Below are 26,222 nucleotides of genomic sequence, written 5' to 3'. Positions count from 1 at the left end.
GAAAGGGGTTATTCAGGCTATGCTCAAACATTTCTGACGGTAAGCTCAAGGTATTTCTGAGACCGTTATCTTTGTTGTGAAACCAAAAATTTCTCTCCAGAGTTTCAAGCAGTCTTATTTCATTCTTTTGGAGACATGGGCAGTTAAGTATGGCGCTTCTTAACTAAAGCAATCTGTTGAAGATTGACGAACCTGTCATGTGCCCCATGAATCTTCGCTTTGCTAGCAAATCTTCGCTTTGCTAGCTATCTTCAGTTATTTGAGCCATTCTTAAAATGAAAAATTTCTAGATCATTCTTTCTGCAGTTTGCCAATTTCTCTACTATCACATAAAGTATTGTACCCCCAACTAAAACCACAAATCCAACTGTTGCTTGAAAGATACCTAAGATTAAGAATTTGCATTTTCTAGAATGTACTCATTTTCCTTTTTCTTTCTTTTTTTTTTTAAAGATGTTATTTATTTACTTGAGAAAGAACAAGTGAGAGAGAGCAGGAGCAGGGCAGGGGGTAGGCAAAGGGGGAGAGGGAGAAGCAGGCTCCTGCCACGCAGGAAGCCCGATGCGGGGCTTGATCCTAGGACCCCCAGGATCAGAATCTGAGCAAAAGGCAAGACCTTAACAGCTGAGCCACTCAGGTTCCCTGACTGTACTCATTTTCTTTTCAAATCTAAACTAAAGTTACATTAATCTTTTTTAAAAAACACATCACGTTCTAGATTAGTATAGGCTGAATAACCTAAAATTTCTAAGTGTATTTGCACGTGCACTAGTAATCCACATCTTCACCACCTTGGAATTCTATAGAGAACACAGGCAAAATACGTGACTTAAGAGAAGACCAGCATAAGTAACACCTAGAGTTTGTTTTAAAAAACCCTTCTTACATTTTGAGAATATGAATAATTTTCTTACCTCCACCACTTCAACCATGAAATCCAAATTGCTTAGACCATCATAGACCACTGTACCCCTGGTCACATTGGTGGAATGAATACATGGCCTCCGTTGAGGCCATTATATTACACACTGGGATGATCTATATTAGAAGGGGGAATGGTTCCTTGTTCTGGGAAAAGCTGTTGAGATATCAGCATGATGTCTGTCAAGCAGTTATGTTTCTGCTCATGGGGTGATAGGCCTAGAGGAAGAGAGCTGGGGCAGATAGAGGAGAGATTCTCTGGTGGAAAGATATCAGGAGCTGTTCAGTCCTTCAGTTATTCTGAGTTGTGGTACTAGTAAGGAAAATAGCTCAGAGTAGCATAATGAGTTTTTGCAGACTTATGAATCGTATATCTACTCAGTATAGAAAACATATGCTATTCTGAATAAATTGAAACTGTCATTTGACAAGCACGACATTAATATAATATACATATAGAACATAGGAGAAGAAAGAGTCCTCAGAAATAGAAGTAGTAATGTCCCTTCTGATTGACTTAAAAAATATAGAAATTGGTGTTTTCTCTTAACAACTTATGAAATATCTTAATTATGAGGTTCTTGAAGTCTATAATTCCTTCTCCAGTTCAACCAGAGTCACTAATTGATGAGCAGTAAAGACTCAAGAGATCCCTGCTTTATGAAATTTCTCTAGTCAGGAACAAAATCATGATCTCCATGGAATTATTCTCCTCACATATACTCACACAAACACCTATGTACAGACTCAAATACACACACACTTACACAGAATTTCATTTTCTCTCTTTTAAACTTAGAATCTGTTATGGAGATAATGGACCCTGGAAATCACTCTACAGTGACTGAGTTCATCCTTGCTGGGCTAACAGAGAAACCAGAACTCCGGCTGCCCCTTTTCTTCCTCTTCCTAGGAATCTATGTGGTCACGGTGGTGGGGAACCTGGGCATGATCACGCTGATAGGGCTCAGTTCTCACTTGCACACCCCCATGTACTACTTCCTCAGTAGCTTGTCCTTCATAGATCTCTGCCATTCCACTGTCATTACCCCCAAAATGCTGGTGAACTTTGTGACAGAGATGAATGTCATCTCCTACCCTGAATGCATGACTCAGCTCTATTTCTTCCTTGTTTTTGCTATTGCAGAGTGTCACATGCTGGCTGCAATGGCTTATGACCGCTATGCTGCCATCTGTAATCCCCTGCTTTACAACGTCATCATGTCTTCCCACTTCTGCTTCTGGCTCACAGTAGGAGTTTATAGTTTGGGCATCATTGGATCTACAATCCACACGGGCTTCATGATGAGACTCCTTTTCTGCAAGAGCAATGTGGTTAACCATTATTTCTGTGATCTCTTCCCACTCTTGGAGCTGTCCTGTTCCAACATCTACCTCAATGAATTACTGGTCCTAGTCTTGAGTGCATTTAACATCCTGACTCCTGCCTTAACTATCCTTGCCTCCTACGTCTTCATCCTGTCCAGCATCCTCCGCATCCGCTCCACTGAGGGTAGGTCCAAAGCCTTCAGCACCTGCAGCTCCCACATCACGGCTGTGGCTGTCTTCTATGGATCTGCTGCCTTCATGTACCTGCAGCCATCATCCGTGAGCTCCATGGACCAAGGGAAAGTGTCCTCTGTGTTTTATACCACCATTGTGCCCATGCTGAACCCCCTCATCTATAGCTTGCGGAATAAGGATGTCAAATTTTCCCTGAAGAAAATCCTGGAGAGTAGAAAATGTTCATGAATAGAATCAATATCATGATGTCATGTCAGAAACAGTTCTTTAATTTGCTAATATATGTAACATATTAAGTTTATTGTTCAGATGTTTGGAAATTCAATGACATTCTCCCACATAACACATCTCCTAAATTCTTCTCCAGGCCATTCCTTGGAAGCTTATTGGAGTGATTATGAGTGGAGAAATACTAAGAATAAAATCAAAGACTCTTGAGTATGAAAGGAGCCTTAGTTTTATTTTTAATGATAACACAAATAAGAATGATGATGATGATGATGAAGATAATAATTGTAACATATGTTGTTGAGAGTTTATGAAATATCAACAAGTGTGCCCAGCACTTTAAGTGAATAACCTTATTTAGTATTTACAGTATCCCCTAAGGGAAGGCCCTAGTATTATTTCCCTTTGAAAAATGAGGAAATAGACGTTTATTTAGTTTGGCTAATTGCCCTGGTCCCAATCATAATAAATGATCAGCCTGAAAAATTGACTCCAGGACCCACAATTTTATTCAGAGTAGTACTTTGGTCCTAGGTGGCTCTAGATAGGTCTAAGACATCCTGAGAATTTCCTTCTACACATCCCTAGTTCCCGTATGTGACTGATGCTTTCCTAGAATTTAAATGCTATTTTCACTTTTATTTCATTTAATAAAATGAAAACAATCGAAATCTTTCAAACCTGTACTGATCAAAGCCAGAAAATTGCAAATATGGAGACTCAATTGTAGAGTCTCATTCTCATCATAGAGTTTCAAGTTATTACACTTGAGGACAACATTTTTTTTACAAGAGCAGCACAAACAACTTTGTCTTATCTTTATACCAGTGATGCTGCAGCTGAGTATGAAGTAAATGCTACGGAAGCCAAATATCTTGCTCAGTTGTGTTGTTTTCAGGCGGCTCCTGCTCTTTCGCCCGATAATTGAGAAAGAGTTGCCATTTCATGTCAGCTTTTTCTTTGAAACATCTCTTCTGTCCTTCCATATTTTGTTCTTCTGTTTTTGGGCCTTGAACACCTTGTAGGGATGGATTTACATAATATTCTTTTTTTTTTTTTAAAGAGTGCATTTTTTTTTAAAGATTTTATTTATTTATTTGACAGACAGAGATCACAAGTAGGCAGAGAGGCAGGCAGAGAGAAAGGGAGAAGCAGACTCCCCGCCAAGCAGAGAGCCCAATGTGGGGCTCGATCCCAGGACCCTGAGATCATGACCTGAGCCGAAGGCAGCGGCTTAATCCACTGAGCCACCCAGGCGCCCAAGATTTACATAATATTCTTGAACATTCAGTTGTCCTTTGTGTCTTCGTAGTTCAAACCCTCCACCTCATTGTTGTCAGGTCAACGGCCTGTGTGCTGATAGAACAAGTTGCAGTGTTTACCTATGCTTTCAAAATCTAGGACAGAAAGATATATCTTTACCACCTTTGTATTCCATTATCTGTTTATTCAGTGATGTCAAGCATTCGTTTTCAAAAAGTCCTCACAGTTTTTATTTGACTTTTTCATCAGTCAAAAAAAAAAAAAAAAGTGGAAGGGAAAATTGCTAAAATGGCTACAGTTGCAGCTCCTGTCTTAGGCATGAGTCCTAGTCCAGTGCTCTGCCCAACAGACACAAATGGACTCACGCAGGACAAACAAAAAGAGTCCTGGTGGGTGGACCCTTGAATTACTGGAGCGACAGCTCCTATATAAAATACAGATTAAATGAAAGGTAATGGTCTCTTCAAGAAAGAGGGGAAAAACCTCTACAGACCCAGAAAATCATGTCATATTTTGGGTAATATGTAAAGCTACTAAAAGAGAGAAGTAGACAGAGGACATCTCATGAATCACCTCTGGATCACTACAAGATAACACTCTTTATTTTTTAAAAATTTTAAAAAGATTTTTATTTATTTATATCAGAGAGAGAGAGAGAGAGAGAGAGAACGCACAAGTGGTGTGAGGGGATGGGCAGAGGGAGAGGAAGAAGCAGACTCCCCGCTGAGCAGGGAGCTTGATGTGGGGCTCCATCTCAGGACTCAGGGATCATGACCACCTGAGCTGAAGTCAGAAGCTTAACCAACTGAGCCACTCAGGAGCCCCCATCACTCCTTATTTTAGTGATGGGAGCTTCTAAATGTTTTTATTTTATTTTATTTTAAATATTTTGTTTATTTAACAGAGATCACAAGTAGGCAGAGAGGCAGGCAGAGAGAGAGAGAGGGAAGCAGGCTCCCTACTGAGCAGAGAGCCCGATGCGGGACTCGATCCCAGGACCCTGAGATCATGACCTGGGCCGAAGGAAGAGGCTTTAACCCACTGAGCCACCCAGGCACCCTGCTGAACATTTTTAAAGCAGGGAGTGAAACAATTAGTTTTGTATGTTAGTAGTATCACACTTAAGGTGGTGTGAAAGATGGGTAGAGAGACATTAAGGCTGAATCAAGACTCATCAGCAGCCATTTCATCGTTCTAAGCAAGAAACTGTATGCAGTGACAGTGGAGCTAGAAGGAAGGAGTCTCTCAAGAGATTTTTGAAAAATAGATTGTTCAGACATGGTTGAATCGAGGTGAGTTGAAGGGCCAGGAGAGTATGAGGATGAACACACAATTCTCATTTGGGTTACTAGATAGGAGGATGGTAGAACTCTCAAGATGGTGCTCACTAACCCTAGGTAACAATTCATAGCAACACAACTGGGACATGTAAGCCTTGGTAACATCCCAACTTTCTGTGTCCTCATTTCTCTTTCTTTATATATGTATTCTCTCCTGAATCAGTACATACATCCTCCCAGAATGGAAACTGAGCTTCTATGAATCTCAATAATGTTCATTATTGTACAATCATTTTTAGAAAGATCTGTTCATACCCTTCCCATGTCTGACTTTAACCCAGTTCCAGCTCTCTTCCCACTTGTTTTATTCAGCACACTAAGGAAACAGTCTAAGTCTGCTCACCTGTAAGGTGGCTTTCTCAGCCCATAATATTCTCCCATAAAAATCCCAGAATCCTGCAGCCACTGCTCTTCCAAAGCTAAAAGAAGATTTGTGATGTGTGGACATGTGGGACCTTGCTTGCATCTGAAACAATTATAGTGGGAGGGATTTGCAATAAGAGATCATCTAACACTTTGTTCCTAAGGTGGTCCGTAGTCCAGCCACAGTGGAATAGCCTGAGACTTGGTTAAAAATGCATAATCTTAAGCCATACACTATATTTACTATTTCAGAATCTGCATTTGAACAAGTTTCCTGGGTTATTCCTGTACACATTAAAGTTTGAGAAGCTTTTAGCAAATATTGATATCTGACATCAGACTTTAAAATTTTGATGTAATTGATCTGGAGTGCACCCTAGGTATTGAGATTAAAAATAAAACTTTTGATGTTTTGAAATGTGCATCTAAAATGTGCATCTAATGTAACCCAACCTTAAACTCCTTTAAAGAGAATTGAACCCGATATATTTAGCCATATTTTAAGAATTTCCCTTCTCTTGTGAGCATCCAATTTACCTTGATTCATATTGATGTGTTTTCAAATATTCCTGTTTGTGAAAAAACTGTGTGAAAATATATAAGAAAGAAAAAGCAATATGAAACAAGAGATGCTTAATAATAAAACACTTTCTTTAAATGCACAATTTAGTAAGTGAGATTATTAATAACAAGGACCACCAAAAAAGCAAATATTACATCAATATTCTGAATTCTTGTCCCCTAACCTCAAAATTCAATTATACATAGATTAGACTTTTGAATCAAGTAAGCATATGACCTATTTAAGCATAAAATAAACATATTTTGTGCAAGGAATTAATGATTTAATTCATTACTTTAAAATTTGTAACCCTATTCGGCATAAGATACGTATCTTGTCAGTATGTCCCTTGATTCTCTAAAGCCTGCTATTCACAGTGGGGACTATGAACCAAAAGCCCAGGCTAGGAGTTTGTAAGAAATGCATAAGCTGAAATCCCATTCAGACCTGCTGGATCAGAATGACATTTAAAAAAAAAAAAATCCTCAGATGATCCTATGAACAAATCTTTAGCGCTAATTGACAAATTCAGAATTGACCAAAGAGTCCCTCTGGAAGGACAAATTAAACAACATAACTGGAAAATGACAACTGCAACTGCTTCTTTTCTCAAGAGCTTGTTCCCTGAGACATGGAAATTCTCCAGAGTATTCGTCTCCAGGTCATTTGGTGCCTGGCATGCCTACGTCTGGGACCAACCTTCAGAGCACAGCAATCTGAACTGTTCAGGGGCCTGTGGAGGGGAGGAGTTTGCTACCCTGAAGCTGGAGAAACACAGGTTGGAGACCTACAGTTAGAGATGCTGGCCGGTGACACAAGCCAGCTTTGAAGGGGGCTCTGAGACCAGTGGCTGTGCCTGCCCTCTCAGCACTGAAAGCAGCAGCAGTGCTGCATTCCTAGGACTCCCAGCACCAAGAATGAGTGCATTCTCCTCTTGGCATTGAGGTTTCTAGGAAGAAGAAAGGTGAGTGTGCTCATCTCAGCCTGTGATCTGAGACCTACTGAAGTCTGGAAGTAATTACTTTGGAATTTAGGCAAAAATTCCTTAATGCATGTATGGATTGACTGGTTCATAAAATGCTATTTCAACCCTTTTATAATGTGCCAAACATTGTGCTCTTGACTTCGGACACAAAGGAGAATACTTTTGATTTGGTCCATCATCGGACTTACAGTGTAGTTCAAGTCTGAAAATGTGCTGTTTGGAAATGGCAGTTTTCTGAGAATTTCGTTGAAAGGTCCAATCAATTATAAAGAATTGGAGAACGTTTCCATAATTACTTCAATTTAAAAGAGATTTGAAAAGAAAAACAATATTTAACAGACAACAGAGAGACAAAGGTTAGTGGAGCCATTTCATGTGAAAAAATAGCAAATAAAAAGGTAGACAGCTGAGAAGATATGACATATTCCAGGAACTGAAAGAAGCCAAGTGTTTTGTGTCAGAGGAAGAGGATACAAGAACTAAGGGTGGAGAGAGGCAAAAGAGTGTGGGTTTCTGTACTTTATCACAAATTCAGTTAAGGAAATCTTTTCTCCAGTGCCCCTGAATGTGGATCATCATCTGGTTTATGGTTGAGTGTAATTTATCACTAGTAACAAATAGCTCATTCCATTTCGAATAACTCAAATGTTAGAATATTTTTCCTTACATTGGTTAAAGGGTATATTCTTATAATATTTCAAACATTTACACACAGGAAACTCTTCTCCCATTTGCTTTTTTAAGGTTATATAAAGATGCCTGCAAGTGATCCCATTACTCTCAAGTATCTCCCAAACTCTTGACAGCTACTGAATGCCCTTTATCTTGTCAATGTCCCTCCTCAAAAAAGGACACTCATAACTAATACAGAACTATAGAGAAAAGCGTAGCACAGAGCTTCCTAGCCTCATGTCACACACTGAATATTTAATATTGATATGGCATAATGGGGTAAATGGATGAAACAGTTTGTGACTGTTGGTGACCAGCTCAGAGGCTATCCACACTACCCCAAGTAGTGGCTAAAACCCATACCTTAGCACCACTGTGATCATTTCATGACATTCTAATTCTGTGGCACTTGAGTTGGGGGTGGGGAAGCTATGATATAGGTTTTATGTGATCTATGATATAGGTCTTATTCATTATCACAATCTAGCATTTTTATAAATGAAGTAAAAATCTCCCATTGCCTTTAAAAAATAATTTTATTTATTTGAGAGAGAGAGCGCACGCAAGCATGAGCAAGGTGGGTGGGGTAGGGGGCAGGGCAGAGGGAGAGGGAGAAACAGACTTCCCACTGAGCAGGGAGCCCGAAGCCAGACTTGATCCCAGGACCCCGGGATCATGACTCAAGCCGAAGGCATACACTTAACTGACTGAGCCACCTCCCATCACCTTTCATATCAACCCCTATTCTATGGGCTATATTGATTTAATAAGAAATACACTTATTTTATGTTTTCATAGGAGTCACCTTCATACCCCATATCTTGTTTCTGAAGAATTTTTTTTAAAACTGACATTAGAAGTTAACAATTATTTTCTTCACCATATTTTAACTTGTTTGTTTGGACTATTTTCAGTGTCTGGATTCATTGTCCTGGTAATCCTTTAGCTCAGTGCCTGGCATTTTGCTGTCTCCCAGTAATGTTTACTTAATTAAATAAAAAAAGAGAAAGTCCTGAAGCTCTCCATTTGAACCACTAGGCTGACTTTAATTACTTAACCCAATGATTTCTGAACAGTCACCAGAATTACTGTGATAGTTTTGTTTGTTTTCTTCTAACTTTATTTTTAGAAAGTTCAGTTCTGTAAATTTTCTTACCCTCAGAAATTCTGATTCACAACGTCTAGGATAGGAGTAGAAATTCTGTATTAAACAAAACAAACAAAATCTCTTCAGATGAAGTGAGAGAATCTTGGAAGTTATGAATAAAAAGTTTTGAGAATATTTTTAAAGATCCAAAAGTGATTAAGAAAACATCAAAAATAGAATCCAGCTACCAGATATAGAAATGAGGTAGAAGGTGGTAGTCACCACTTTTAACTTTTTAATAAAAAGGAATTCCACCTGTAATATGGGAAGTTTGTTTAATGTTCAAAGTTGATAATTCTAGAAATAGCAACATGAACAAATTATTTAGAGCTGTGGATGTAACCTTTAGAAAAAATCTTATCAGGGTACCTGGGTGGCTCAGTCTGTCAAGATCTGTCTTCAGCTTAGGTCATGATCCCGGGGTCCTGGGATGGAGTCTCTCTTGCTCCCTGCTCAGTGGGGAGTCTGCATCTCCCTCTTCCTCTGTCCCTCCCCCCATTAGTTCTCTCTTTCTCCCTTTCTCTCGAACCACCTCTCTCTCTCTCTATCTCTCTCAAATAAATGAAGAAAATCTTTTTAAAACAAGAAAAGAAAGAAAGAAAAAAACTTTATCAGAGCTATCCTGCCGAAATTAGGTCATCTCTCAGAAACAGGACTAAGAGCACAGGGAGGGTGATTCAGGAACTTTTGTTTTTCATCATAATCATGTTTACATTCATCATTTTTTGTAAGTACTGTGATCTCCCTAGATAGCTCCGATCAACCATATTGAGAAATCTCTGAACACTCTGGGTTCAAATATGGTCTTCTACATCTGGCTGTAGAGAAACCAGCCCACAGTACTCTGTGTTACCCACATCTCATTACTATTTTCACCTGTGCCACTTGCCTATATGAAGTAACAAGGTATGCTTGTGTCTGTGTCATGTTCACACTGAACAACTGAAGTATGGACCTTGACACAGAATTCCTCTGAAACAGGAGAAAGGGGTACAGAGGATGAAAGCTAGGACATTAAAATGTGCTTGAGTTTCTAGAGTGCAATCTTTGTAACCTATTGAGAATCAATATCTTAATTCTCCTTCAATATCAGACTAAGCTGATATTTTCTATAAATCTGTAAGATGATCAGAATTAGCTAAATGATCCCATTAGGAGCCTATTGGTGTCTTAACATATTGATTATCTGTTTAGAAGTAATTATCTGGGAAATAAAATATGTTGATCTATCCCTATATTTGGGAGGGATATCTTTATACAATTTAGTCTTCTAATCCATGCATATGGTAAATTTCTCTCCTCATTAAGGCTTTCTGTCATTTCTTTCAAAATAATTTAAAAGATTAAGTGTATAAACATTGCACACATTTTGTTAGAGTTGATGCTAAGTATTTGATACTTACCTGTTGCTATTTTACGTGATGCTATTTTAAAATAATTGTTTCATTTGTTGCCTCTTTCAAAAAAATACACAGAAATAATAAATAGTTGGAAAATTATATGCTCTGCAAACACTAGCCAAAAATAAATCTCATGATAATGTATTAATATCAGACAATGGAGACTGTAACCAGGACACATTACTAAATATAAAGGGGGCCATTCCATAACAATACAGGTTTTAATTTAAGGCCTGAAGTAATAAATAGATCAGAAACTTTGGTGGGAGACACAGACACACTTATCTGAATAACTATTAGAATAACAGACAAAAAAATCACTATGAATATGCAAAGTCTAAACAAGATTGTTAGTAAAGTGGACATAATGAAATGATATGCATCACAGGCCTCCCACAAACAAACAACATATTTTAAGATCCGTTGGGAATACTTATAAAAACTGATTTTATGGGGCCCCTGGGTGGCTCAGTCAGTTAAGCATCTGATTCCCGATTTTGGTTCAGGTCATGATCTCAGGGTCATGAGATCAAGCCCTGTGTTGGGCTTCCTGCTCAGCACTGAATCTGCTTGAAATTCTCTCCCTCTCCCTCTCCCCCTGCCCCTGTTCACCTGCTCTCTCTCTCTAAAATAAACAAATCTTTAAAAAAAAAATCCCTGACCTTATGCTTCAATATAAAGAATTCTAAGCGATTTGCAATGATTTAGATAATTCACAGTATGTTCATTGACCATAATGAAATTAAGACAAACATTTAAAAATAGGACTAGTTAAAAACAAACCAACAAATAAAAAAAAAAGCAAAAACCTAACTTTTGGAAAGTTAAGAATTCACTTCCACATAATCCATGGGACAATGAAAAAATGAAACAGAAATGATACACTAAATTTGTTATATCAAAACTTGTGAGATGCAGCTAAAATTGGGCTTCGAGAGAAATGTATAACTTATATGTACATATCAGAAAAAAAAATAAAAGCTGAAGATCCATTTCAAGAAGTTAGGAAAAGAACAGGAAATCATAATGAAGACACTATGGACTGTGAGAAACAAACTGAGGGTTTTGGAAGGGAAGGGGGTGGAGGGATAGGTGAGCCTGGTGGTGGGTATTAAGGACGGCATGTATTGCATGGAGCACTGGGTGTGGTGCGTAAACAATGAATCTTGGAACACTGAAAAAAATAAAATAAGAATTAAGAAATATAATTATTTCAAAAAAAGACATTAATAAAGAAAAAAATAGTTATTAGAAATAATCTAAGTAGAATAAACATATATTTCATAAAACCAACATAGCTAAAAGTTGGTTTACTTAAATAAATTAATGAAATTGAAAATCTTCTAGAATGAGAAATTAAGGAAAAAGAGAAGTACCATAGTTTGCCAGTTTTAGGAGTAAACAAGCAGAAATCTCTGCACAATCTAAAATATTTTTTAAAGGTTTTATTTATTTATTTGTTTGAGAGAGAGAAAAAAAGAGAGTGAGAGACAGGGGGAGGAGCAGGGGGAGGGGGAGAGAGAGAACCTCTCCATGGAGCCCCACACGAGACCCTGAGATTATGACCTGTGCCAAAATCAAAAGTAGAACACTTAACCGACTGAGCCAGCCAGGCACCCCCAAAAATACTTTTTAGTGTTAAAGAAATCATCATGAAAAACAACACAACACATTGGATCATTTTCAAAGTGGATGAACACAATGAAATTTCAATTTAGGAAAACTAAGAAGAAGGATAAAATCAGTGATATCTATTAAATAAATCCAGTCCCTTGCTAAAAATTCTTTATTATTGTTATTATTTATTTCTTTTCGGTGTAACAGAATTCATTGTTTATGCACCACACCCAGTGCTCCAGGCAATACGTGCCCTCCCTAATACCCACCACCTGGCTCCCCCAACCTCCCACCCCCTGCCCCTTCGAAACCCTCAGGTTGTTTTTCAGAGTCCATAGTCTCTCATGGTTCACCTCCCCTTCCAATTTCCTTCAACTCCCTTCTCCTCTCCATCTCCCCTTGTCCTCCATGTTATTTGTTATTCTCCACAAATAAGTGAAACCATATGATACTTGACTCTCTCTGCTTGACTTATTTCACTCAGCATAATCTCTTCCAGTCCCATCCACGTTGCTACAAAAGTTGGGTATTCATCCTTTCTGATGGAGGCATAATACTCCATAGTGTATATGGACCACATCTTCCTTATCCATTCATCCGTTGAAGGGCATCTTGGCTCCTTCCACAGTTTGGTGACCATGGCCATTGCTGTTATAAACATTGGGGTACAGATGGCCCTTCTTTTCACTACATCTGTATCTTTGGGTTAAATACTCAGTAGTGCAATTGCAGGGTCATAGGGAAGCTCTATTTTTAATTTCTTAAGGAATCTCCACACTGTTTTCCAAAGTGGCTTCACCAACTCACACAAAGAAAACCACTGTTCTAGTTAACTACCCTGATGAATAGCTCCAAATTTTAAAGGTAAATTTTGTGTGATTTATTTCAAAAAACACAATGTTTTTGAGATGTGTCTTCTTGCAGGCATTCGTGATTTATTCCTTTTTAAAAAAAATTTATTATTTATTTATTTAAGGGCGAGCAAGAGAGAGCATGAACTCTCTTGGGCACATATAATGATAAAACCACCTGTTTGCCATTGAATGAATATGGGGGGACATTTGTAATTCTGTCTTTTCTAATTTTATACCTCTGCTTTGTAGAAAAGATGAAGGGCAGAGAAAGAAGGATTGAGATAATAACATTTCTGCTTCAAAAGAAAATTTCTCTTTCTGTAACTTGAAGTGAGTAGTTGATAACTTATTTTGCAACTGATGAACTGTTAATAGGTGAGGACAGCACAATAACTGAGGATGTTCACTCTCTGATTGGCAAGTCTTTCCCAGCTTATTACAAGGTCAGTAATATTGTTATTTCTCTTACACAGATTTAGAAGCCAAGACTCAAAGAGATGTTCGACTTGTCAAAGTCAAAACTGTATTAGCTAGGAACTGCATGATAGTCTCTAAATCTGAATTTAAGGCCCGCCATTTAACCACTACTCATACTGCATTTTCAAGCAAAGGCCGAAGTACCTGGTCCAGGACCACGAACCCACTAACGGTGGGCCAGTCCCGGTGGCCCAAACTGTCATACAACAATGGTTGTAGGTGTTGTTTCATCTTCCTAATAATATTGAAACATCCGAAGATTTTATATAGAAATTCAGATTTCCTGATAATTATTTTTAAAACTGAAAGGTCTGAAAATAATAAGGCCTCTGTCCACTCCTACCAGAAGTTAATTGCAGGCTATTCCCCTTGGTATTGAGTGCTCCCAAGTTGTCATGAAGCCAGTGGGACTCATTTACATTGGCTTCTCTAAATATTTACGTTTCTAAGTCTCCACTTAGAAATATTGGCTTGATGATCATTGAAATGTCAAAATAGGAAAACAAACACTTACCGAGTTTTCAGTAATTAGAAATATAGCATTTTTTAAAAAAAGATTTCATTTATTTATTTGATAGAGAGAGAGACAGAGAGAGAGAGCACAAGCAGGGGGAGCAGCAGAGGGAGAAGGAGAAGCAGGCTCCCAGCAAAGTAGGGAGTGTGACTTGGGGCTGGATCCCAGAACTGCAGGATCTTGACCTGAGCTGAAGGCAGATGCTTAACTGACTGAACCCCCATGTGCCCCAAAACATAACTATTTTTATATGAAATACATTTATTATTTTTGGAAATGAAGCTTAATAAGCATTAAACCACAATGAATTCTACTTACATAAATTGACTCAGAGTTAAATGATCTTATAGACCAAGAGGATATCTAAACCATGACTCATCTACATGGGGCACCCTACTCTAAATAGAGAAAGATAATGAAGTTTTTTGTAACAACTATGGTTTTTTCTCTTCCCTTCAGAAATTACTCAGAGGAAAATGGCAGCAGGAAATCATTCCACAGTGACCAAGTTCATTCTCGCTGGGCTAACAGAGAAACCAGAACTCCAGCTGCCCCTTTTCTTCCTCTTCCTAGGAATCTACGTGGTCACGGTGGTGGGGAACCTGGGCATGATCATGCTGATAGGGCTCAGCGCTCACTTGCACACCCCCATGTACTACTTCCTCAGTAGCTTGTCCTTCATAGATCTCTGCCATTCCACTGTCATTACCCCCAAAATGCTGATGAACTTTGTGACAGAGATGAATGTCATCTCCTACCCTGAATGCATGACTCAGCTCTATTTCTTCCTTGTTTTTGCTATTGCAGAGTGTTACATGTTAGCAGCAATGGCATATGACCGCTATGTTGCCATCTGTAGCCCCTTGCTTTATAATATCATCATGTCCCATCAGGCTTGTTTCTCCCTGATTTGGGGAGTATATGTTATAGCCCTGGTTTGTGCATCTGTTCATACAGGCTGCATGTTTAGGGTTCATTTCTGCAAATTTGATGTGATCAACCATTATTTCTGTGATCTTCTTTCCCTTTTAAAACTCTCCTGTTCTAATACCCATGTCAATGAATTACTGATTCTAGTCTTCAGTGCAATTAATATCCTTGCCCCCAGCCTGACGATCCTTAGCTCCTACGCCTTCATCCTGTCCAGCATCCTCCACATCCGCTCCACTGAGGGCAGGTCCAAAGCCTTCAGCACCTGCAGCTCCCACATCTCAGCTGTGGCTGTCTTCTATGGATCTGCTGCCTTCATGTACCTGCAGCCATCATCTGTGAGCTCCATGGACCAAGGGAAAGTGTCCTCTGTGTTTTATACCATCATTGTGCCCATGCTGAACCCCCTGATCTATAGCTTGCGGAATAAGGATGTCAATGTTGCCCTGAAGAAAGTGTTAGAGAAGAGAATATTCTTGTGATCAGAAATAACATGAGGATCTTTTATTAGCCTAAGCCATTGTCTCTTATGTTGTATGAATTGATATGTTTAACTTTAGCCCATTTGGCAATATACAGCCTCATTTAGTGGGATTCTATTGACATTATTTCTTACACCTATAGCCTTTTGATGTCACTGCTCTCTGGATTTTTCTCTTCTGAGTATCTCTGAGACATAGACCGAAAGTGCTAAGAATGATCTAGATACAGAGACCCACTCACTAATACTGTTACCATCACCCCCTCCCCTTGTCCTTTGTACAACTGATAAAAACTCAGTTCTCAGCCATAATGAAAGTAACTTCAAGCAGTGGTTCGCAATCTCCTTTTTCCTGTGTAAAGACAATGAAAATTGTAGCAATATGATGAGGTAATCTTTAGCTTTTGGACCTCTTTTTTTAGCTTCTGCATCTCTGGTCTGGGAAAGCCTCTTTCCCACCATATCCTACCTCATACATTCTTTTTCTGAACTATTTCCTCTATTTCAAACCTAAGAAACCTAATCAGAACTTGAAAATCTGAGTTACAGACCCATGAATTTGTTGTTATTGTACCCGATCCAATATCCTCCTGCTCTGATATCTATTATCCCAGCTTGTAATGGTCTGTTTATTGTGCAAATTCACACTAGACTGTAAGCTCCATTAAGGGATACCCCTGCATATATGGTTCACAGCCATATCTCCAAATAGCAGAATGCCTGCTACCTCATAGGTCCTTGAAAATTTTCTTGGTAATTGCTTTCCCTCTATAAAATATTTGTATGAAAACCAGCACTTATCCAATGTGGTCTTCACCCATTAAACTTTAAGTGATATATATGGCTTTCTGGTTTTAGTTCAATTAAGTGTAACTTTGGAGAATTCTTTGAGGATCTTTAAGATAATTGGTAGCATCTTTTGTTGTTCCTATACAAGGATTAAGAAATACTAGTTCTGAGTTTGTTCTGTTGTAAATCACAACACAGATAAGGTAACTTGTTAATATCTGATTTTTTAAAGTCATTAAGTCCTGTTAATAGCCAAGAAGTACCTGAAACAAGATATTCAAGTATCTTGAATTCATGTATGCTTTAGAGACTAAACAAAATTAAGTAGATTTGAAATCTAATGGGTTGACGTGGCAAATCACGTGGTAGAATGGTATCGGGAAGCAACTCCCTGCTGAGTGTGGTGCCCAATGCAGGACTTGATCTCACAACCCTAAGATCATGACCTCATGATCCAAAACCAAGGGTTAGATGCCCTAACAACTGAGCTATCCAGGCACCCCTCTCTTTTATTTTCTAAGCTCAAACAACAAACATGTGGGGAAGTTAGGGAAAAATCATAAGATTTCTGGTTTCTCTACATTTATTCTTTCTGCTCTATCACTATTTTTTTGCTCAGTCAGGATTATGTTTTCTTTTGCTATTTATTACTACGTTAACTGCTATACCTCTAGAGTTCTTTAATTTTCTAAGGTTAAATGCATAAGTCTTTGTGCATGCTAGTCTATATACAAGCTAGAAAGTGAGAGAGGTAAAGAGGTAAGTTTCAAGAGAAACAGAGAACCTCCTTTAGATAATGAATCCTAGTTTGAGTGAGCAATAGGCTTCCAACAATCCCTGGAAGAATCTGGAAAAATCCTGGAAAAAGGAGATTCAGAGATTTTTTATCTTATTGGATGGGTAACCTCCGGGTTAGCTGGATGTGAATGACACTCTTGCACATATACCACAACACCACTGGGCTCGTGATCAGTGAAACACTGAGAATCTCAAAGTCATCTGTTCACAGACTCAAGTGATCATTATCACCGAGCTTCTTTCAACAGCCAACATTCTCCAGCTAGTGCTTTGCTATATATGCAGCCACTTTTTTTTTTTTAAATTTCTTTTCAGCATAACAGAATTCATTGTTTATGCACCACACCCAGTGCTCCATGCAATATGTGCCCTCCTTAATATTCACCACCTGGCTCCCCCAACCTCCCATCCCCCTCCCTTCAAAACCCTCAGATTGTTTTTCAGAATCTGTAGTCTCTCATGGTTCACCTCCCCTTCCAATTTCCCTCAACTCCCATCTCCTCTTCATCTCCCCATGTCCTCTATGTTATTTGTTATGCTCCACAAATAAGTGAAACCATATGACACTTGACTCTCTCTGCTTGACTTATTTCACTCAGCATAATCTCTTCCAGTCCCATCCATGCTGCTACAAAAGTTGGGTATTCATCCTTTCTGATGGAGGCATAATACTCCATAGTGTATACGGACCACATCTTCCTTATCCATTGGTCTGTTGAAGGGCATCTTGGTTCTTTCCACAGTTTGGCGACTGTGGCCATTGTGCAGCCACTTATTTTTGTGTTCCATCCCAATGCTGTAAAATCTACCCAGTGACATCCAAACAACCAAATATAAATGCTCATTCCGAGAGTCCTTTCCTGCTCAGTCTCCAAGACATGACCTTGGGGGAAGTTGCCCTTTACTTCTCTGCTCAAAGCTTCTCTTTGTCTATCTCCTCCTCCTCCACCCCACCCCACAATGGAATTCTTAATCATTCTCTCAGCCACATCATTTTTTGGGAACTATTTAAAAAGGGGACATAAAAGTGAACTGGGATAAGGTATCTTAAGTGTCAATTCATGGGGTAAAAGTGTAGTCAGAGAATATTATAAACCATGATTTGTGCTCATTTCCCTTACTTGGGTTTCCTAAATGGAATTTATAACAAATAAAAATCCTTTGACCTACTATAATTCATTATCCAGATTTAGTGACATCCTGAATTCCCTTCAGTTTTAGGTCATATTTAATATTCCTTTTCTGTTAAGGATATGAGATGCTTAGGTTATCTTGGAGTTTGTTTTATTTTTGATGGGTAGCTACAGTATATTCTAGAAAACAAGTATGAATTGGAGCATCTGAGTGGCTAAGTCAGTTAAGCATCTGCCTTTGGCTCAATCATGATCCCAGAGATCGAGCCCTTTCTTGGGTTCTTTGCTCAGCAGGAGCCTCCTTCTCCCTCTCCCTGTCACTCCCCTTGCTTGTACTCTCTCTCTCTCTGTGTCAAATAAATAAATAAAATCTTTTTGGGGCACCTGGGTGGCTCGGTGGGTTAAAGCCTCTGCCTCCGGCTCGGGTCATGATCCCAGAGTTCTGGGATCGAGCCCCGCATCGGGCTCTCTGCTCGGCGGGGAGCCTGCTTCCTCCTCTCTCTCTGCCTGCCTCTCTGCCTACTTGAGATCTCTATCTGTCAAATAAATAAATAAAAAATCTTAAATAAATAAATAAATAAATAAATAAAATCTTTTAAAAAAAGAAAACAAGTATGAATTTATTCCATTTGGCACCAAAATATTGGGAATTCCAGTCTTACCATTACCAAGTTAATGGCTTGGTAAGCCAGATACACTTTGTGTTATGAGACAAACACCACTATCTTCATATCTACTGAATTTTGCATTTGAGCCCAGACCAATTTTGCTCAGAGGCCTTCTTTAGGGGTCTCATCCTTCTTCAATAGAAGAACCATTTGTTAAGCTTTATTGTATCTTCTCAGATATATTGAAAAGATGAACAATATAATAAAATAAAAGAATCTCAAAATTGTAAAGGACATTAAGGATGTAGATAGGGTAAATTTACATTCAAATTAGTGATACAAGGTCATTACAGCCCTGCAGGAATGTCATCTTACTCATACTTAAACTCTTATAGTGATTAAAAACTCAATCCTTCACAAGGCATCTTATCCCATTAATTTTTTTCTATACTTAAATGAAACCTAACTTTTTATTAGTTCCATTCTTTTTTACTGGTTATTCACCATGAAAAAGCACATAAAAATTCAGTATAGCACCTTCTCAAGAATTTGAAAGCAAGTGCCACATTTCTTCTTTTCTAATGAAAATGTCTCAGGAGGTTTCACAATGGAGGAATTTAAGGCTTTGGCCTGGAATCAGACCTGGGATTTAATCTCAGCGCAGTCATTTTCTAGCTATGTGATCAAGTTCTAAATTTCTTGGTGCTTTTATTCCTCTCCTACTTATAAGGTTGTTTTGAAGCTTAAATTTAAACATATAAGAACATAAGAACAAATTAGCATAGTACCTGGCAAATGCTCAAACCCTATTACCGTTATAAAAACAACAACAACAACAAAAAACAGAACAAAACAAACCATTTTCATTTGGGATGGTTTAAACACACTACCAATTTATAATCTTTCTTTAAATGTACTTATTTTATTAACGCTGTTTTGTTAGGTGAAATTCTAGAAAAAACATGTAAGATAATAATTAAATAACTGCTTATTATTTATTACAACTTATCTGCAACAGTGATACTTGTTTTAGATATCTACATAGTCCTAGAAATGTTTACATACTATGAAATAGGGTGTTGCCATATTACCACAGGCAAAGATAGGCAAATATGGGAGGCAAAAAAAAAGTACTTAGCCTGAAGCCTTGAATTCAGTATTGGAGTCCATTTTCCAGGCCAGCAGAGTTAGAAGGGATGGAGATATTTTTCATTTCAAATCTATTATTATTTTGTTTTGGAGTAAATGTGGTAAACTTTAATCTAATTGTTCCCTCAGAGCTACCACTGATGGAATCATGAGAAATGCCCAAAGGGATCTGAAAGACATATCCAGAGGGAATGAGTGTGTTCAAGTCTTGATGGTATATACTCTTGGCACCTTCTTTTATAAACAAGTAATTTCAGCTCCTGTGGCTGTGATATGCTGTGTTCTTCTGGGAACCTGAGAACATAACTTGGGTTATCTTGTTATCATACTGCAGAAAATTCCACCATGTTCCTTGTGAACACTATGAATGTTCAGATTTTTTTTCTCACCTGTCACTGACACCGTCTAATTCTTATCCACTGAAGTGTTGGGTTCCAATTGTTGGGAGCTGCTAGATTTTTAGTTCTTGAAGATGACTCTTACTTGGAAAGGACTTAGAAATCAAGAGGATCATGGGCTCATTGTCTTAGAGATAGCACCTGGAAGGGCAAACTAATCATTGTGCTTAGTCACAGTCAAGGATCAAAGAACTCTGAGTCTTCACTGGCCAAAGGAGGAAGGTTTCCAGGGTGAGGCTGTAATGAAAGTTCTTCAAGCACAGAGTCCGGTTAAGTCAGAAGTTCACACAGAGAATCTTCTAGTATGTCTAAAGTGAGTAACAAGAAACAAGCTGCTGGTAAACACAGATGACTTTTTTTTTTTCCCCCCCACTGACCCTTTCTTTGGAGTCTTCATTTTTCTCTGCATCTAGCATTACAACTTCATGTTGGTTTGGGGTTATTTTCTTTCTATCTCTTCCCTTCCTTAACTTAACAGCTTTATTAAAGTATAACAAACATTCAAAATACACCATAAATATATAGTCCAGTATGTTTGTTTTTACACAAATATTCTCTTCCTATCACTCTTCAACGTGAGACTCCTCTGTCCAGAAGTTGGAATTCGTCTCCAAATTCTTATTGTTCATACTGGTGCCACATAAATTATAGAACTGCCTTGGTGCAGAACTAGAAGAAAAAAGTGGGGGGAGAACCAGGGATTCCCTCACACTCTTTGATCATGGAAACACCTTTTATCAGGTTCTCCAGTCAAAAAGATGGGTCATCTATTGAAATTTCTGCATCTAGAGCAGCCACCACACAATTCCATAATTGTGACCACCTATCCCCTCTCTCAGCTCAAAAGCACAAGAGAAAAGAGGAAAAAGTAGAAACATATCTGTGTGGGCTTCTCCAGGGTTTGTCTCCCTTTCACAGTCTGCTTCCTTCTGTTTTTACTTTCCAGAGTTTTTAAGTAAATGCATTTTGTATTTTATCCAGGGTGATTTTTTTTTTCTAAGTTTTATTTATTTAAGTAATCTCTACACCCAGCATGGGGGCTTGAACTCACAACCCTGAGATTAAGAGTTGCATGGCCTTCCAGTGGAGCCAGACAGGTGCCCTGCCAGAGTTTTTGTTTTGATTTTAATTTTTTAAAGATTAATCATTTATTTGAGAAAGAGAGGGAGAGAGAGAGCAAGCAGGGGTAGGAGCATGGGGATGGGGAGAGAGAATTCTCAAGCAGACTCCCCACTAAGCACAGAACCTGATGCAGAGCTCTATCCCAGGACCCCGAGATCATGACTTGAGCTGAAATCAAGAGACAGCTGCTTAAGCAACTGAGCCACCCAGGTGTCCCACTTCCAGAGTTTTTAATTATAATCTGTGGGTTGGAAAAAATAGTGAACTTAACCTAACTTGATCAAAGCCAAAGTTTTCAGAATATAGTCAAGAATTTTTATTCTTTATCTTTTTATGTAGAATTCCTTTACATAAGGCTGATTATTGGTTGTTAAACACGAAACTATCCCATCCATCAGAGAACTCAATTTTACATCAGTGTTCACACTTTGGATACCTTTGTTCTTTTGTGAAGCCCAACATCTGACAGAGATGAGGAATCTCTCAGTAGTGACTGAATTTATCCTGCTGGGCATCCCCCACACCGAGGACCTGGAGAGCATGCTCTTTGTCCTGTTTTTGGGCTTTTACATCTTCACTCTTCTGGGGAACCTGCTCATCCTCCTGGTGATTGTCTCCTCCACTCGCCTCCACACCCCCATGTACTTCCTCCTGTGTCAACTGTCTGTGTGTGACATATTTTTCCCTTCTGTGAGCTCCCCCAAGATGCTCTTCTAGAATATAGATAAGGTTCAATGATGTAGAGTTTGGAGCCAATGGACAAGAAAGAATTCTTGAGACGTCTTTGGTATAAAATGGTGGTTTATTAAAGCACGGGGACAGGACCTGTGGGCAGAAAGAACTGCTGCCCCGGAGTTGTGAGGAGTGGTCCATTATATACTTGCAAGTTGGGAGGGGGTCAGGGATGGCATAAGTCTCTAAGGAATTTTCTAAGCAAGGTTTCCAGGACATAGAGGGTCTAGCTATTGGGGAAAAGGTTATTCATTACCAGTAATAAAACCTGTCGAGACCCTTTAGATGTATATCAGTGGGCCATATGCTTGGGGATGATTGTCAACACTATCTTGGAGGGTTTAGAGATAAAGTTTCCAAAAGAATTGTTGAAGTAGACTTACAGGATCCTGGTTGGGGGTAGGGGTCGGTCAGGCTAGATTGCCCTTTGACTTAGCAAAGCCTTAAGGTGGGAGAAGTTGAGTCCCTAGAGGAATGTCACTCTGCCTGTTTTAAGGGCTTGTTAGTGGGTAAGGAAACTTAATAATTTTTCTTCTGCCTGTTTCCCACATCACAAGTAAAGAAGATATGGGACATTTAGTGGAGATCTAAAAAGGTCACAGTTTAGGTGTGTGGTTATTTTTCCAAATAACTTAAGCACATTATAGAGTCAAAAATTTCCAGACATAAAACACTTATCATGATGAGCACTGAGTAATGTATAAAAATTGTTGAATCACTATATTGTACACCTGAAAGAAATACAACATTGTATGTTAATTATACTGGAATTTAAAAATTAAAATTAAAATTAAAAAAATTTTCCAGACATATAGAGAAACAGAAACACAAGGCCCATAATTAGGATTTAAAAGGTCAATATTCAAAGACCTAGAAAAGTAGAATTAGTAGACAAAAACATTACAGTTATTTTAAATTACATTCCATATTTCCAAAAGGTACATATTATGTGTTTAATGATTTAAAAAGTCTAAGGGATATTTTCTTTAAAATGTTCTACCCTTATAATTATTATCTGGAACAACAACAATGACAAGATCACACATGAACTCAAACACACACATATACACACTCGTACATAACTGTGGGAAAGAGAGCCATGTTTTTAATAATATGCATATGAAATATTCACTTAAATAAAATATTGTAAAATCCCATAAAATCAGTGGGAAATACGTCATCTGTATGAAAATAAGAAATGATTTTTCATATCCTCCTAGAAAATAAGAGGTGGATAGAACTTATCTGTCAGGTAAAACAGCCCCCCTGCCTCTCAAAGGACTTGTTTAAGACACAGGGAGGCTAAATGGCCTTTATAAAATAACATGCAAAGCCAGAAGAAGTGCGAAAAAAAAAAAAAATGAGGTCCTCTTTCAGCCATCCAGCGTTGTTCCTCATAAAAATTAATATCTAACTTTAGAGTAAAAATTCTAGTGATCTTGTCTGTTTTAAGAAAAGGATGTATAATGCTTATTTTGTATTTCTTATTTGACTCATAGTTTGAAAGTGCCCCGAGAAGAGGGTCATGTGCCAATTATAACTGTGGATTTGTATATTTCTCTTTTTATCTCTTTTTATCCTTATTTATATTTTGATATTCTTTTTTTTTTTAAGATTTTATTTATTTATTTGTCAGAGAGATAGAGAGAATACAGGCAGGCAGAGTGGCAGAGGGAGAAGCAGGCTCCCTGCGGAGCAAGGAGCTGGATGTGGGACTCAATCCCAGGACGCTGGGATCATGACCTGAGCCGAAGGCAGCTGCTTAACTGACTGAGCCACCCAGACGCCCCTATATTTTGATATTCTATCAGGTGCACACACATTTACATTTTTAGATCTTCTTGGAGGATTGACCCCTTTATTCCTAAACAATGTCCTCTTTCTTCCTGATTCTGAGTGGATTTCATTAGATATTAATGAGCCACAACATCTCTCCCATGTGTACAATGCTTTACTTTCAAGTCATTTGTGTCTTTGGATCTAGAGCATGTCTCCTGTAGACAATGCAGAGTTGTGACTTATTTTATGCAATGTGACAAATCCTGTCTCCTCACCTGAATATTTATGTGTTCTACTTTTTACCGTTAGTTTCTCTTAAATGTCAAGTGAACCATTGATGTAACCCCTAAGCCTTTGTACTGATTTGCCTTCACGCTCAGATCCCTCCACGGGGAAAGAATGAGTCACACAGATTGTGTTATGCAAGTTCCTGTAACAGAGTTCTCTTTCTGAATTAATATACTGGCCTTCAGGTAATGGATTGATCTCCCAGGTAGCAGGACCGTGTCAGAAGACTGATAATATCTCCAGGTGTCCAGATTCCATTGCAATTAAAAAACAAAGGAAGCAGTCTGCCCATGCCCATCGCCTTGTTGAGTTTGGTTACTGTGACATCCATTCTCAAAAGAACGATTTCCTGTCTGCCTGCAGACAAAATAAGGTTTCCGAGCTTGCAGGGTTGAAGGCGGATTTTAGACCATGAGAGACACACCGGGGTTGTGACTATCTTTCTGCAGAGCCTCTTGGGACAGCCTGTCAGACTTCTCCTAGTGATGCACTTTATCTATGTAACCGAATATCTACACAATTCTACTGCTAGAACTGTGGAAGACAAAGGCTAAGGCATTTTCTGGTGGAGGCAGATTTCAGGTACAAGCCTCCTAAGTCTGGGTTCTGTGTTCTTAAGATAATTCTTAAAAGTTTCCACTAAGTCACTCTGTTGGCAGATGAGAGAATACTCGGGACAGGGCCTGAGGAGAGAGGGAGGTAGTTTAAGTGTGCTGCAATTTTTAAAAACTCATATTCAATTTCCTACTAGATCTGCAATTTTCAATATAAAAACTTCAGGTTTTTTTCACCATTACATTTTTAAGCAGTTAGGTCTTCAAGAAAATGAGCCCTGTTAATTTTTTTTTTTTTTTTATGAAGCTTCCCCAAGCCTGCCTCAAATAGCTCACTGTCCTCAACATGAGAAGCATGTATTCCTTTTCTCTGACCATTTAAAAAGAAAGATGCCCTTTGTGGGTCCATTAGTGAGTGATCCATGGATGTGGATAATGTTACTATTCCTAAATAGATTGTAAAGTTGCATGCAGAAATGTATGTGTATTTTCCTGAGATTAAGAGTCTCTTAATTGTTTGTCTCCCTCCCTAGTCCCATCTTGTTTCATTTTTCCCTCCCTTTCCCCCATGACACCCCTGCCCTGCCTCTCAAATTCCTTATATCAAAGAGATCATATGATAATTGTCTTTGCCTGATTGACTTATTTTGCTTAGCATAATACCCTCTAGTTCCATCCACATCATTGCAAATGGCAAGATTTCGTGTTTTTGATGGCTGCAAAGTATTCCATTGTATATGTATACCACATCTTCTTTACCCATTCATCTGTTGAAATCAGAGAGGGAGGCTAACCATATGAGACTCTTAACTATAGGAAACAAAGTGAGGGTTGCTGGAGCTAGGGTGGGGGGGATTAGGTAAATAGGTGATGGGCATTAAGGAGGGCACATGATATAATGAGCACTGGGTGTATATGCAGCTGAGAATCACTAAATTCTGTCTTTGAAACTAGTAGTACACCATATATTAATTGACCTTAAGTAAAATTTAAAAATGCAAAACAATTATATAAAAATCCATTCTTTTCAATAATTACCAATGAACAAAAGGAAACTAAAATTTAAGGTACCATTTTCAAAAAGTACCAAACAAATGAAATCCTTAGTGATAAATCTGGCTTAATTTTATATAAATCTTTAGAGCCAAAATCTTGTTGAGAGAAATTAAAGAAAACCTGAATATACCATATTCCTGCATCAGCAGACTCATTATCATGATGCTAGTTTTCCTCAAATTTATTCACAGATTCAATATGAATATAATCCTATTCAAAAGCCCAGTAGGCATTTTGCAAAGATTGATGAACTGTTTCTAAAATTCATAAGGAAGTACAAAAAGCCTGGAATGGAAAACAAAACAAAACCTTTCATAAAGAAGAACAATACTGCAAGGTCTACATTATAATCTTCAAATCATATTCTGAAGCTACAACTAACAAGACAGTGTGATATAGGCATCAAGATAGATGACAGATAAATGGAGTAGAATAAAAAAATTAGATCTACACATAGATGGTCAATTGATCTCAAGAAAACCATTGGCCAAGGCAATCTGATAGTGCCCCAAAATTAGACATTCTCATGCCAAAAAAA

The 26,222-nt window shown here is 38.3% G+C and overlaps 1 protein-coding gene across 1 annotated transcript; it reads left to right on the top strand.

Moving 5' to 3' along the window:
* Positions 1-1,728: 1,728 nt before the first annotated feature.
* On the top strand, positions 1,729-15,279 carry LOC308350942 (uncharacterized protein; the record flags this gene model as incomplete). The annotated part of the gene is made up of 3 exons (XM_080816384.1): positions 1,729-2,665; positions 13,350-13,568; positions 14,321-15,279. 3 exons carry the CDS (start codon positions 1,729-1,731, stop codon positions 15,277-15,279), a joined length of 2,115 nt encoding a protein of 704 aa, XP_080672510.1.
* Between the last annotated feature and the right edge of the window lie 10,943 nt (positions 15,280-26,222).

This window comes from Martes martes (genome assembly GCF_963455335.1).
Source record: "Martes martes genome assembly, chromosome: 10".
In the NCBI taxonomy this organism is placed as follows: Eukaryota; Metazoa; Chordata; class Mammalia; order Carnivora; family Mustelidae; genus Martes; species Martes martes.
The sequence above is the reverse complement of the archived record's forward strand: the minus strand, read 5'-3'. Positions and strand labels throughout refer to the sequence as shown.